Raw genomic sequence first — 15,277 nt, 5'->3', positions numbered from 1 at the left:
TAGCAAACTAAGTCTCCACCTGAGGCACAAGCATCCCTTATGGGCACTGGCTTAAGTTCTGGCTATTTCACTTTCAATCCAGCTCCATGCTGGTGGCCTGGGAAGGCAGTGAGGCAAGGGCCCAAGTTCTTGGACCCCTGCACCAATTTGGGAGGCCAGGAGGAGGTTTCTGGTTCCTGGCTTCAGATTGGCTCAGCTCCAGAAGTTGCAACTGCATGGGGAGTGAACCAGAAGATATAAGGTTTCTCTCTCTGTCTCTCATTTTCTCTCTACAAATCTACCTTCCCAATAAAAATACATAAATCTTTTCAAATAATAATAATAAACTATTACATGATTCTAAAAAGTAAGAAAAGGGAGAGTGCTTCTATGCCCTAGAACATTAGTATTTTATATTGGGGTGTTTTTCCTAGATATCTGTTTCAAGATATCTGGCTGACAGCAGGAAGATGAAGCCAGCAAAGTACCATCAAACACACCAGGTTCTGAGTCAGCTCCATCCCCTTCTATACTGTGTGACTTACAGCAAGTTATTCAACCTCTCTTAGGCCGTTTCCTCATTTGTGAAATAAGTAGAAGTAACAGGGTGTACCCTGAGAAAGATAATGGACGGACAGGGTCAGGTGGAAATATTTTGCGAGTCTATGTTGGGAGTTAGTTGCGGGAAATGAAGCAGGTGGCAGACACCTGTTGCACACTAGACTGTTTACAGTCCCACAGATTCCCTTCGCCACAGTCCTTCCTGTTCTAGTCAAGTGACTGGGCTGAACTGGGCTCAGAATTCACCAATCAACTTATCACAGCTAACAGGACAGCTGGACAGAAGTCTGGGTTCAAGTTACAGGTGTCTTGCAAGTAGTGACCTCATGAAGACCACAGATTCAAACAAAAAAGAAAGAAAACAAGGCAAGATAATTCCCCCAGTCCAAAGCAACTTTCCATTTCCCATCAAGCAGTCTTTCTGCCTCAACATGTACCACAGAATGTTCTCTGCTCTCATCTCTCCGAGAACCTGCCCCTTGCCACCTCTCAGTCAACAACATTCTGATTTCCAGCCCATTCTGCTTCAGGAATAACTGCTTTCTAGTGCATTGGTTCTCAAATATTCAAGTCTCAGGATCCTTTAAACTCTTATGAAGTGATTGCATCCCAAGGAGCTTTTGAGTACACTGGCAGCATCTACTCACTCAATATTTACTATAGCAGGAAATAAGACCAAAAAATTAAATATTTATTATTAATTTAGAGGAAAAAATAAGTGTATTTACATTTACACATTTTTAATGAAAATAACCATAGGTTCTAAAAATAGTCTTATTTGTTTTATAAATCTCTACAGCGTCTAAATCAATAGAAGACATCACTTCTGCAGACTGCAGTAGTTTCCTATTTGCTTCCATAGTCAATCTCTTACGATACATTGTTTAGGCTGAGATGGTTCTGTAAAAATCCAGCTTTGTATACATGTTGGCAAAGAGGGACATATGTTAACAGCACTTTGAGACCCTAGTGAATACTCTTCTTTAATACTATACTAAAACTCAGCATGAAGAAGGTTTTCTTTTTTAAGGTTTATTTTACTTGAAAAGTCTGAGGGAGAGACAGAGAGCTACTCCATCTGCTGATTCACTCCCCAAATGGCAGCGACAGCCAGAGTTAGGCCAGTCTGAAGCTGGAATCCAGGAGCTTCTTCTGGGTCTCCTAAGTGCGTGCCTTGAGCTGTTCTCTGCTGCTTTCCCAGGCCATTAGCAGGGAGCTGGATCAGAAGTGGAGCAGCCAGGATATACAGGTGGTGGACTAGCCTACTACACCACTGTGCTGGCCACAGCAAGGGGAGTTTCCTAAAGATAAGCTGCACTTGAGAGCTAAAATCCCTGGAAGTACTACTTTAGCACTGGCAATAAATAGTAACAGCTGTCTTCCTTCAAATAACAAATTTACTTCATTCATTTTCAAAAAAGTGCCTATGAAATATCCAAGTCTAAAAACAAGTTTTTCTGGCAGTTACTCTTCAAGCCAAACACAGAGTTCCAGGATAAAAGTAACTAAGTTTATCTCAACTCAATCTCCCCAGTACTTATCTTTGAGATAACTTCAGTATTTAGAATAATAGCTACTTCCCACTTGATCACACAGAATGTTAAAAAGATACTCATAAGTGGAACTGGATCTTTTTTTTTTTTAAGATTTATTCATTTTATTACAGCCAGATATACACAGAGGAGGAGAGAGAGGAAGATCTTACGTCCGATGATTCACTCCCCAACTGAGCCGCAACGGGCCGATGCGTGCCGATCTGAAGCCAGGAACCTGGAACCTCTTCTGGGTCTCCCACGCGGGTGCAGGGTCCCAATGCATTGGGCCGTCCTCAACTGCTTTCCCAGGCCACAAGCAGGGAGCTGGATGGGAAGTGGAGCTTCCGGGATTAGAACCGGCGCCCATATGGGATCCCGGGGCATTCAAGGCGAGGACTTTAGCCGCTAGGCCACGCCGCCGGGCCCGTGGAACTGGATCTTATTTCCCATGGCAGTTGAGTGAAAATGAAAAAAAGCCCAAGGTCCCTGTGAAGCGTGAATTTTACACTAAGGCACCAGCGCTGCTTTTGCGCCATCTGAGCAAACAGCAGCTTGGTGGCAAAGGCAAACAACATCATGTCAGTCAAACGTGGGAAGTAACCAACATGCTCTTCATAAAACTTGTACTCACATAATGGAATATGATCCAGCCTTAAAAATCAAAGAAACCCCATCACATGTTATAACCTGAATGACTCCAAAGGCATAACAATTTAGTGAAATAAGCCAGTCATAAACAGACAAATACTGCTCGATTACTCTTCTAAGAGATGGCTTAAGCAGTCAAATTCACAGAAACAGAAACTGGGAAGATGAAATAAAGGAGAGTTGTTTAATGAGTATAGAATTTCCAGCCTGCAAGATCCACTCCAGCAAAGTAAATGCTCAAATGCTATGGACCTATATTCTGAAAAATGCTTAAAGAAATTTGATGATATGTGTTACTAAACATACTGCTTAGCATTATTATGGAAACAGTTCTTGCTTCACAGATTCCCTGGAAGGAGCTCGGGAATTCCCTATGGGCAGCAAACACTTTGAAAGTCACTGCTCTGATACAACTTTTCTCTCTGCTCATCTGCTTTTCTATACATTCTTCAGCTTTCTTGCTCCTCCCACAGTGCTTCCCAGCTTTTACAAAGCTTCCACCTGGGATATGGGACCGGTGTTTGGTGCAGTGGTGAAGATGCTACCTGGGACATCCACATTACTTATCAGACAGCCTGGTCCAGGTCCCAGCTTCCCTTCCAAGCCAGCTTCCTGCCAGACTAGAACCCCGGGAAGGCAGGCTAAGTACTTGGTTTCTTGCCACCAACATGGGAGACATGAATTGAGTTTCTGGTTCTGACCTGGCTGTTGTAGGCATCTGAGGAATGAATCAGCAATAAAAGATCTGTATCTCTGCCTCCATAAATAAATTAATAAATATTTAACAAGTTTAAAGTGGGAGGGCCAGCACTGTGGCATACAGAGTAGGCTGTATGAGTAGGTGAGTCCTGGCTGCTCCACTTCAAATTCAGCTCCCTGCTCATGGCCTGTGAGGGCAACGGAGGATGGTTCAGGTGCTTGGGTCTCTGTGCCCTTGTGAAAGACCTGCAAACAACCTCCTGGCTCCAGCTCTTCTAGTTGCAGCCATTGGGGAATGAATCAGCAGAGAGCTCTCAATGTCTCTCTCTCCCTTTCTCTTTGTAATTCTGCCTTTCAAATACATAGATATATTTTTTTAAAGATTTATTCATTTTATTACAGCCAGATATACAGAGAGGAGGAGAGACAGAGAGGCAGATCTTCCATCCGATGATTCACTCCCCAAGTGAGCTGCAACGGGCCGATGCACGCCGATCCGATGCTGGGAACCAGGAATCTCTTCCGAGTTCCAGCTGCTCTGCTTCTGAGCCAGCTCCCTGCTACTGCAGCTGGGAAAAGCAGCAGAGGATGGCCCAAGCATGTGGGCGCCTGCATCTACCTGGGAGACCAGGCCTGGCCCAACCCCAGCCATTACAGCCATTCTGAGAGTGAACTAGCAGACGAAAGACCTCCCACTGCCTGTCTCTCTGTGTAATGCTACCTTCCAAATAAATAAATCTTTTTTTTTAAAGAAAATAATTTTTTAAACTGAAAAAGTATTCTCTAATCAATAATATTCTTATAGTATCCACACTTTAAAGCTCATCCTGTTCTAGACTATGAAGTGTTAGGCTTCCTATCAACAGTTTGGTGGGATTTCAGTGAGCCCCTAACACTTCTTCCACATCTGTTTACTCCACTGCAACTGCTTCTCAAGCATGGCTAAGGGGATGGTACCTTGCCAACAGAGTGATCAGCAGGTGTAGACGAGTGGGAGGTTCTTGAATAAGTGTTCACAGGTAGGCTGGGCTGTTACAAAGAAGCGGGTGCAGGGCATTGTTGTGGCCTACAGAGTTAGGCCAAAACTCACTTAACAATGCTAACATCCCCTGTCAGAGTGCCAGCTTGAATCCTGGTTGCTCCACTTCCTATCCAGCTTCCCATGAATCCTCCTGGGAATGTAGCAGTATATGCCCCAAATACTTGGGCTCCTATAATCCACAAGGGAGACCAGGATGGAGTTCCTGACTCTTGCCTTTGACCTGTTACAAGCATTTGGGGAGCAAAACAGTATATGAAGATCTCTCTCTCCCTGGCCTTTCCTCTCTCTGTCAGTCTGCCTTTCAAATACATACACACATAAACACACACATATTTAAGAGCAGCAGCAGCCTGAGTTGGGCTCCGTGGCTCTCTGCTTTCCAGCTAGCCATGCTGCTGCATCCTCTGCACTCACATCCACCAGATGCCAAGCCCAGGCAGCCCTGGAACCACCTCATCTGTCAGCTAACTAATTTTTTCCTTTCTTTCTCTCTTTCTCCCTCCTTCCTTCCTTTCTTCTTTCCTTTTTTCTTCCTTTTTTTAAAAAAATATTTACTTTATTTTTATTTGAAAGGCAGATTTACAGAGAAAGATCCATGCACTAGTACACTCACAAAATGGCCACAATGGCTGAAGCTGAGCCAACCCGAAGCCAGGAGCCTGGAGCTCATTCCAGATCTCCCACCCAGGTTCAGGTTCCCAAGGCCATCCTCTAATGCTTTCCCAGACTGCAGACGGGGAGCTGGATTGAAGAATGGAGCAGCGAGGATACAAACCAGCGCATGCAAGCAAGTATTTAAGCCACTGATCCATCGTGCTGGGCCCAGCTATTTTTGCATCATAAAATGAGTTGCCACAGGCTATTTTATTTATAGTGAAGAAAAGCTGATGAATGCAGTATCAAAGCTCACGACAAAGGTTCTTCAAACCATTCATGGAAAATGAAGTCAAAATTTGGGTTATCTTAGTGCAAACAATCTTGAAATCAACTCTTTTTAAAAAATATTTGTTTTCCATGAGCTTTCTGAAAATCTTTGTATTTGTAGATTTCAAATTTTTTTGCACTAAAACTGACTTATCTTTTAATTCCACTTTTCCAAAAATTTTTTATGTTGGTTTTTTTTAGTAATGTCTCTATGTCTTTATAGGAGTAATCTTAAAAATAAATCAATCTTGGGCCCAGTATGGTAGCCTAGTGGCTAAAGTCCACACCTTGCATGTGCCAGGATCCCAAATGGGCACCCAAAGGGGTTCATATCCCAGCTGCTCTGCTTCCCATGCAGCTCCCTGCCTGTGGCCTGGGAAAACAGTTGAGGACGGCCCAAAGCCTTGGGACCCTGCAACCGCGTGGGAGACCAGGAAGAAGCTCCTGGTTCCTGGCTTCAAATTGGCTCAGCTCCAGCCATTGTGGCTACTTGGGGAGTGAACCAGCAGATGGAAGATCTTTCTCTGTACTCCTCCTCTCTGTGTATCTATGAAATAAAAGAAAAATATTTTTTAAAAAAATCAATCTCTTAAGAGTTTCAATGGCCTTCCAAAGCACCCTTTTCTCCGCTCTGATTCCATAGCCTGTTCTGGGCTGTTTCCTATTGTGCTTCTTGCGCTTACCTGCAGGGACTGTGTCCTGCCAGAGGAGTTAGGAGACCTTTTAAATTCACCTACACAGCTACAAAATTAAGCTAATGTACCCCACCCCACGGCCACCACCATTCTGCTCTGCTGTTACCATTGTGCTAAGACAAGAGAGACCTGTGCTAATTAGCATACAAAATAAAAGCAAACAGGCTTTATGTGATAACCTATCTGCTCAGTAAAATACACAGCCTTTTCAAATATGAACTTAGTGATAGCAAATTTGGTTACTCTGGGCCTCCTCTGATTAATCTGTTAGTCGTAACTGGGTAGAGTTTCCGAATCTTTGATCCTGACTCCACACTACTGTATTGAACTATGATCTCACTGGGAAATGATGTCTCGTCTTTTCTGTCTCCCTAACCAGATTACACACTGATTCGAGGAGCCACGTCTCACTCATTTTGTACCCCAACACTCAGTGCACAACAAGTTCTCAGCAAATGTTCCCTTCCTGCATAACTCATTGAGGCCGTCAAGAGTAAAGCTCAGGCCTGACACAGTAGCTAGTGGCCGAAGTCCTCGCCTTATATGAGCCGGGATCCCACATGGGCACTGGTTCTAATTCCAGTGGCCCCACTTCCCATCCAGCTCCCTGACAGTGACCTGGGAAAGGAGAGGATGGCCCGAAGCTTTGGGACCCTTCACTCATGTGGGAGACCCAAAGGAGGCTCCTGGCTCCTGGCTTTGGATCGGCACAGCTCCAGCCATTGCAGCCACTTGGGGAGTAAATCATCGAACAGAGGATCTCTCTCTCTGTCTTTCCTCCTCTCTGTATATCCAACTTTCTAATAAAAATAAAAGCTTTAAAAAAGGAGTAAAGCTCAACAATGCATGATAATTTGTAGCAATATGTACATAACCTTTCACTAGATAACAATGAGCTCTGGGGCAAGCAGCTGCTAGCTGCCCAGCCAGGGCACTACAGGACACAATGCCACATAGTTCGTGTGCTCCACAGCTCTACAGCTAACTTGTTTCAGTGAATTCAACCTAACCAGTGTTTACTGGATCTAGCCACTTGAGGAGTGCAGTGTAGACAAGAGCTATTTAGTGGCAATGCCTCCCACACACCACTCAAATACCTTCATCTCTCTCCATTCTTGTTGCTGTCATTCAAGTTCAGGCCACCTTCATCTCTCTATAGAAGTGCTCTGCTCCAATTTGTTTCACAATTTTACTCCAATTAGTTTCACAACTTTGTGCATTTATTTGAAAGGCAGAGTTACAGAGAAGAGCAAAGGAGGGCAAAGGAGAGACAAGACAAAAGCAATCTTCTGTTTACAGGTTCACTTCCCAAAGGCCACAATGGCCAGGGTTGGGCTAAACCAAAGCCAGGAGACAAGAGCTCCACCAGTGTCTCCCACATAGACAGCAGGGGCCCAACACGCTGGCCCATCTTCTGCTACTTCTCCAGGCTTATTAACAGGGACCTGGATTAGAAGTGCAGCAGCTAGGTCTTCGGATAGGCACAGGACTGCCAGCCCTGGAGACAACAACTCAATCGGTTACACCACAGATTGAGTTGCACCACGGTGCCAGCCTCACTACTCTGTTACTCGCTTTTAATTAATTAACTAGTCAATTTTTACTTATATGACACAGGAAAACAGAGATCTTGTCTAGGGGTTCACTCCCTCAAATGCTTGCAATGGCCAAGGACTGGATTGGGGTCAGAGTTAGGAGCTGGGAACACAATCCAATCTCCTATAGGAGTGACAAGAACCTAACACTTGAGCCATCACAGTCTGCGCTGTTGCAAGCTGGAATCAGGAGCAATGAGACAGTGTATGGGCATCTTAACCGGGTAAAAGCCTGCTTCCTCAGTACTGCTTAAAAAAAATTTACTTATTTGAAAGGCAGAATATCAGACAAGAAGAGAGAGAGAGAAGCAAGCAGAGATCTCTTTCATCCACTGATTTACTTCCCCAGTGGTCACAACAGCTGGGGCTGGGCCAAGCCAAAACCAGGAATGGGGAACTCCATCTGGGTTTCCCATGTGGGTGCACAGACTCAAGCGTTTGGGTCATCCTCTGCTGCTTCCCAACCATATTAGCAAGACGCTAGATCAGAAGCAGGGAACCTAAGCACTCACAGAGGAGTTGGGATTGAACTGCCACTCCTAGAGGCAGCTTAACCCACGGTACCACAACAACCACCCTCAAGTTTTTTTTTTTTTTTTCACCTTCCATCTGTTTGGAAAAATGCCATTGGAATAAACTTATAAATGTGGTTTAGATTACATTTCTCTCCAAAATCTTTCATAGCCTTTTCTCTGCCCTTAGGATATGTCTAACTCACTGAGATAACTCTTCCAGCCATCCAACTGGACACTCACTCCCTAACCATCTTTCACAATACTGCTGACATCTAGGGATTACAGACTGCTATAAAAGAACATAGTATTACCAAAAAAATACAGTATTACAATTGGTATAGTATTAAAAATAGATGAAATAACTCGGATGTACTTTCTGTGACAAAAGATTTTCAACTCTAATGGATGAAATTAATAGCAGATTGGACAGCAATAAAACACACAGAGAAAAAAACTTAACCAAAATTAACAAAACTTCAGCAAAAAATGGAAAAACATACCATGACTACATATGTAATTACAGAGACCTCAGTGGAAGAAAGGCAGAGAAAAACTGGAAGAAATAATGGCTAAAAAGTATCCAAATTTGATTAAACATTATTAGCCCATATATCCAGGAGACAACAAATCAAAAAACAGCAATCATGAAAAAACAAACAAGCAAACACAAAAATCCTAAAACCAAACACAGCATAACCAAACTGTTTAAGATCAGTGATAAAAAGAAATTCTTAAAAGCAGTTGGAGAAAGAAAGAAAGAAACAAACATTCTATGCAGAGAAAACAGAAAAACTGTCAGACTGCAAACTAGAAGACCAGGAACATCACTTTTAAAGTAAAGAAAGGTGAGAAAACAATCAATCCAGAAATCTATAGCCAATAAATGTTTCTTTCCAAAGAAAAACAAAATAAGGACTTTTTTCAGTAATACAAAAATGTAAAGAATTCATCACCACAGGTTCGCATTACTAGAAATGTTAAATTTCTTTAAGCAATTGGCAAATGATATCAGATTAAAATATGATTTTCAAAGGAAGAAGCCAAAAATACTAAGTATGTAACTATATACGTGAGCCTTTCTCCCTCCCCCCTTTTTAAAACCGCTTTAAGATATTTGGGGGGAAAAAAGATATTTGAGAGTTCCATTTTGTGGCGCAATAGATCAAGCCACTTTGTACAACACTGCCATCCCATATGGATGGTGATTCAAGTCCTGGCTACTCCATTTCCCTCCAAGCTCCCAGCCAGCATGCCTGGAAAAGCAGTGGAAGATGGCACAAATGCTCAGACACCTGCACCCACACGACAGACTGAGATGGAGCGCCAAGCTCCTGGCTTCAATCAAAACAGCCATGGCCAATGTAGTCCTTTGAGGTGAAAGTGCTCCCTCTCTGTGACTATATTTCAAGCAAAACAAAACAAAACAAAAACTAAATCTTTTAAAAAAAAAAAGTGACTATTTAAAGCAGAACTAGTAACATTCAGATACAAAACTAAAACTCAAAACAGTGAGTTTTAGGTGGGACACCCAGAGTGGATCCTGGCTCCTGGCCTGGTTCAGCTCCGTTGTAGCCACTTGGGGAGTGAATCATCAGATGGAAGATCTTGGTTTCTCCTCCTCTTTGTATACCTGACTTTTCAATAAAAGTAAATAAATCTTTAATATACACACACACACACACACACACAAATAAAAAGCAGAAACTGTGAGACTGGATAAAAGCAAAAGCAAAACTCACCTAAACACTATCTATACAAAATTCACTCTAAAGACATACATAGGTTAAACTGAAAAGTAGAAAATAAAATTCATCATGCTAACATTTATCAAGATAGCTGACAATGCTATCTAGACTTCTCTGTGGGAAACAGAAAAGGAGACAGAAATCTTCCATATGCTGGTCCATTCAGGCCTAAACCCAGAGCCCAAGCACTGGGGCTATCTTCCACTGCTTTCCCAGGTGCACAGGCAGGGAGCTGGATGGCAAGTGGAGCAGCTGAGGCTCAAATCAGGACCCAAAGCAGATGCCAGCCTCACAAGCGACACTTAACCCACTCCCTATCCCACCACAGTTCTAAACATTTGTGCACCCAAAAAGTCTCAGCCCATGGAAACAAAGAAACAGAAAGGCCCCTTGCAGGGTGAAAAACGCAGAATCTGCACTCCTGAACCCAAACTGCACATCATCAAAACAGGGAATAGCAATTTCACTCTGTCACAAATAGTGTGCAAAGTGTACTCACAAATGTAGAATCCTCCTTCCTCCCCGCTCCCCAAAGAAGGGTCAAAGGTAGCAGTAAGTTAAACAGCTTATCAAAACATTTATGCCTTCAGTGCCAAAGCTGATCGAAGTGATTAAAGTTGACTCACCTTTCATATTGCCTGTCTCGTGGTAATGAAGCACCCCAATGTCGAAAGTCCATGATTAACAGAAGTAAAAGGAGACAGGATACGAAGGAGAATCCCAGTAATGCCACGCGCTGGCGCAGAAAGGGGCTCACTGTGGGCACCGTGAAGTACCAGGAGGCTGGGCAGAGGTAGGAAAAACTGATCCTGCAAGGAGACACATCAGGAAGTCTGAAAACATTTCTACAGCAGGGCTTCCAGCTAGCTGGAAGACCTCCTCACAAAGTCAAAAACCCACGTCAACACAAGTCTAAGTGTTCTTTCAGTCTGGAATTTCAGAAAAGGATCTAAACTGCTCATGATGCTTCATCTACTATTAAAATCAGAAAAGCTTAATCTGCTTTTTTTTCCCCCAAATTGTACTTTTGAGTGTAATTCAAAGAATTCATCTCATGTTAATGAAAACAACACATCTCCCAAGGCAACCTGGTACCACTGGAGAAGAAACAATTATTTCGTACGTGTCTGTGTGTGGTTTTTTAATCAGTTGAAAGGCTATGTTGTGAAAGCAAAGCTTTTTCCCTGACCCCACTATCTCTCCCAGAGGTGACCACTGGTTTCTATGTATTTTTCCAGGGATATCCTACAGCTGTTCAAACACTAACATATAAATGTTATATGTGGTTCTAGATCTCTGTGTGTCTTCATTCGTTTGGTGTTACACCACAGATCAGTGTAACACATCTACGGTTTTGCTTCCCCTGCCTGTCCACCCAACCTTGGCTATTTGGCAATAGTCCCACGCTGGTACAGGTAAACCCAGGCTAACTTTTTTTGAAAAAGCTTCAGAGAATTATAATCTATAAACAAGTGCAGGAAACTGTCAAGCTCCCTTTCTACACTGATTTAAAACCACTTCGTTACAAAAAGGAGGAAACGAACAAAAAACCTTTTTGGTTTAACCTTCTGTGGGAGGAACCTAGCTTCATTCAATTTGAAACAATTTGATACATGTACAAACAGGTGCTTTGCACAGCTGACCGTGCACACTCAATCATTCCCACCCGGGGTCTTGGCTCATCTGTGTATCCACTTGGCATGGCTGTAAAGTCCAGGTGCAACCCCAGAACAAATCTCACTTGTCACAGCCTCCGAGGCGCCCCCCCCCCCCCCCACGCCATCTGCCCGCCTGCCACCCTGCACTGAGCCCCCACGGCCGGAGACAGTGTGCACGCAGCCTTACCTAGCCATGGGTTCCCTTGAGTGGTCTCAATGCGTGTCACCTCCTTTTCCTTTTGCCCTGAGAAGGGGGCCTCGTTGTCCCAGGCATCTCCCACGCCTGCAGCCTGGGAAGAGTTGGTTGCGCGTCAGTCACACCTCCACCAAAGCCCATGAGACTAGCCCTACCCGGAAATCCCAAGGCTGCTACGCGCCACCCGGGTTCCCACCCCAAACCCACTCGCTCTTGCTCCTCAGGCCCAGCGGACCGTACCCGCGCATCTTAAGGGCCCACGGCTCTCGTGGTCAGCTCTGTCCTCGAGGGACCGGCCGTTCTTCAGGATGGCACGGGGACGAGGGGGAGTAGACCTGCTCCCTCTTCCCGATCCTCCTGGTCCCGCCACTCTCCCGCGACGATACTCACGGGATCCAACGGCCCGCCGGCTCAAGGTGCTCCGCTTGGTTCCAAGCAGGGAATCTCTCCGCCGGCTACAGCCCAGCCGGAAGGAGGGCCCAAGCCGGCGGCGCCGCCACGTCCCCAAGGAAACCGCACTGAGCCAATGACCGACAAGGGATCAGAGAAGGAAGCCCGCCCGCCACGCAGCGGCGCCGCGGGCGAACCAGCCCCGCCGGCAGCACGTCCGTCCGCCACGGTGACCAATCCCCAAGAGTGCTCGGCCTCTAATGCCCGCCCTGGGATTTCGGGCCGCGCCCAATCGGAAAGCTGTCGTGCCGAGGCCCGCCCTGAGGGGACCGGTGGTGGCCGTTGAGCTGAGGCTGATCGTGAGGCTCGGCGCCCGCTGCTCTCCGGCTGAGGACTCTGCCGGCTGCTTTCTCAGCGGCCACTGCGAGAATGTTCGCCGCAGCCGCGCACTCCTTGCCCTCAACCTCCTGAGGGTTCCGTAGCCACCAGCCCTCCCCTCAGAATAGCAGTTCTTCTAGCTCAAACTTCCCTCCCCAGCCTATCTTGCCCATGAGAGAGGAAGAGAGAGAGAAAAAAATAAATAAATAAACCAGAAATCAGGACGCCTACATCAGTCAGCGTCCCACGAATGCCCGTTGGGTGCCACGCGTCAGTGCCGCCGCCCTCCTGGACCTTCAGTCACGCGCACGGAAGCTGCGGCTGCTTCACTTTGCTTGCCGACAGCAATCGCTCTAGTCGTTTCCAGGAGGGAACTGCCTGGACACCGTCAAGTCCAAGTTCTCCAGCGTGGCTCACCCACCCCCATCCATGAGCCGCCCCCCCCCGTCGCATCTGCCGCTCCTCCCTTCGGCGCGCCAGTCACGCACCTCGGCCACCCCGCGTACCTTCAGGAACCTTCCCACCTCTTGGCCAAACCAACCCCTATCCACCCCTTGACGGTCGCATTGCTTGAAAAGCCGTGCTTGACTCACACTTCCTTTTTAGTAAGTGTGCCTTTGGTTTCACTCCACGTTGAATCGTAATGTTAGTCTGTCCCACTAGGCAAAATATTCTTCATGGCGTTAACACACATTCTGCTTCCACACATTCTAGATGCTGGCAAGTAAAATGCAACTAATAGAAGATGAATACCTGAGTGCATGACTGTGAAGGGGAAATGAAGACCACCCAAATGAGGACAAAGTGGTTAATTCATTCAGAGCTGGCTATCAACAAGAGTCGGTCACTATCACTTGCATTGGGCAGAGACCCAAAGGCTCTTGGGAGAGTAGAAAAGTTTGATTTTGACAATCAGCTAATTCTCAGACTTGAAGGTGTTAGCTTGTGGAAGCTGGGGGCCAGTGACCCAGCCACCAGAAGCAGTTAACTAATTTAGCTGCAGGTTTAGTGGAGCAGATAGGCTGCCTGCAGGCGGTCCTAAGCTGAGGGGGAGGAGAAGGCTGGAGGGAAACAGTCAGTGCTCACCATCCTCATCATGCTGGATGATCATTGCAAAAATTGTGGGTCTGAGTTCTAATTGCCCTAGAAGACCTGGTCAGTTGCTCATGTCTTCTGTTATTTTCCCCTGTACAGTTCTCCCAACCTGTTTGGGCTTCCTAACTTCCCTTTCTGCTTTAATTCTGAGTTATTAAGGCTAGTTTCCTCCCCCTCCAACCCTCCCATTCCCATTCTACTCAATTGCTTAATGTTTTATCTGGGTATCTAGAACCCACATTGAGTAGATTAGTTGCACAGAGTTGGGATTAGCCACAAAATTTTAAAACATAAGAGATTTTTTGGGGGACCTGGCACAATGGGCTCAGGGGGCTAAATCCTTCCTTTGGAAGCACTGGGATCTCAAATGGCCACCAGTTCTTGTCCTGGCTTCTCCACTTCCCATCCAGCTCCCTGCTTGCAGCCTGGGAAAGCATTAGAGGATGGCCTAAAGCCTAGGGAACCTGCACCTGGGTGGGAAATCTGGAAGAAGCTCCTAGCTCTTGACTTTGGATTGATTCAGCTCTGGCCATTGGGAAGTGAACCATCAGACAGAGGGTCTTTCTGGCTCTCCAACTCTCCATAAATCTGATCTGCCTTTTCAACAAAATAAATCTTTTTTAAAAAGCATAAGAGATTTAAAAATTGGGGCTCAGTGCAGTGGCCTAGCGGCTAAAGTCCTCGCCTTGAATGCGCTGAGATCCCATATGGGCACCGGTTCTAATCCCGGCAGCTCCACTTCCCATCCAGCTCCCTGCTTGTGGCCTGGGAAAGCAGTCGAGGACAGCCCAAAGCCTTGGGACCCTGCACCCATGTGGAAGACCTGGAGGAGGTTCCTGGCTCCTGGCTTCAGATTGGCGCAGCACCGGCCGTTGCGGCTCACTTGGGGAGTGAATCATTGGATGGAAGATCTTCCTCTCTGTCTCTTCTCCTTTCTGTGTATGTGACTTTGCAATAAAAATAAATTTTAAAAAAGAGAGATTTAAAAATTATTATTTAAGAGCTTAATTCAGGGGGAGAATCCCAGTCTATATGAAATTGCACCACGAAATTCAAAAATTCAAAATAAAAATATAACAATCACCACAAAAAAAAACCCCTCAATTCAGTACCTAGAAATGTTTTAGGATTTTTTTTAAGTTCTGAACGTTGCTTTACATGAATTCATATAAGCTTAACTTATATGTGTTTCAAACTGCAATACACAAAACAGATCCTTTTGAGTAGAAATAGAATTCTTGTTCTATTAACAATGCTAATTCATACAGTTTTTGAAAAATATTAACTTACAATTCAGTAGTGCATTGAAACAACCTATAATTTACATTTGGAAGATGTAAATGTAATCTTTGTCACAAAACCAAAATGAAACCTACATTTTAATCCCAACACTTTCTCATTACTTTTCTTTGTAAGACTTTAACAGTCTGGCTTGGACAATACTTCTTGGAATAACTCCATATGCCCACAGGCATTTGTTAAGCATGATTTTTTACAAAACCTGCAGTGTTTATCTGATTAACAGTTCACAGGGCTGAGCTGTGAGGTTTCCAGTCAGCAACCCAAATTAAAAAGGGTTGAGACCATGTCTGCGCTTCATTTGATGCAACTCAACATGTTGA

General features: G+C 45.1%; 1 protein-coding gene across 5 annotated transcripts in view; it reads right to left on the bottom strand.

Moving 5' to 3' along the window:
* Nucleotides 1-12,976, bottom strand: part of ENTPD7 (ectonucleoside triphosphate diphosphohydrolase 7) — a 46,602-nt gene extending 33,626 nt beyond the window's left edge. Inside the window, exons 1-3 of one of the 5 annotated variants that reach the window (XM_058671604.1) lie at nucleotides 12,792-12,976; nucleotides 11,784-11,886; nucleotides 10,565-10,747 (exon numbers count right to left, since the gene is read on the bottom strand). In XM_058671604.1, coding sequence (XP_058527587.1) covers nucleotides 10,565-10,747; nucleotides 11,784-11,791 — 191 coding nt within the window. In that variant the 5' untranslated portion in view covers nucleotides 11,792-11,886; nucleotides 12,792-12,976. Of the gene's footprint in view, nucleotides 1-10,564; nucleotides 10,748-11,783; nucleotides 11,887-12,032; nucleotides 12,571-12,791 lie in introns of those variants that run through there. The other 4 variants (XM_058671603.1, XM_004579970.2, XM_058671605.1 and 1 more) reach the window with 4 other exon arrangements.
* Between the last annotated feature and the right edge of the window lie 2,301 nt (nucleotides 12,977-15,277).

This window comes from Ochotona princeps, chromosome 13, assembly GCF_030435755.1.
Source record: "Ochotona princeps isolate mOchPri1 chromosome 13, mOchPri1.hap1, whole genome shotgun sequence".
Taxonomy (NCBI): Eukaryota; Metazoa; Chordata; class Mammalia; order Lagomorpha; family Ochotonidae; genus Ochotona; species Ochotona princeps.
This window is presented reverse-complemented; position numbering and strand designations above follow the sequence as displayed.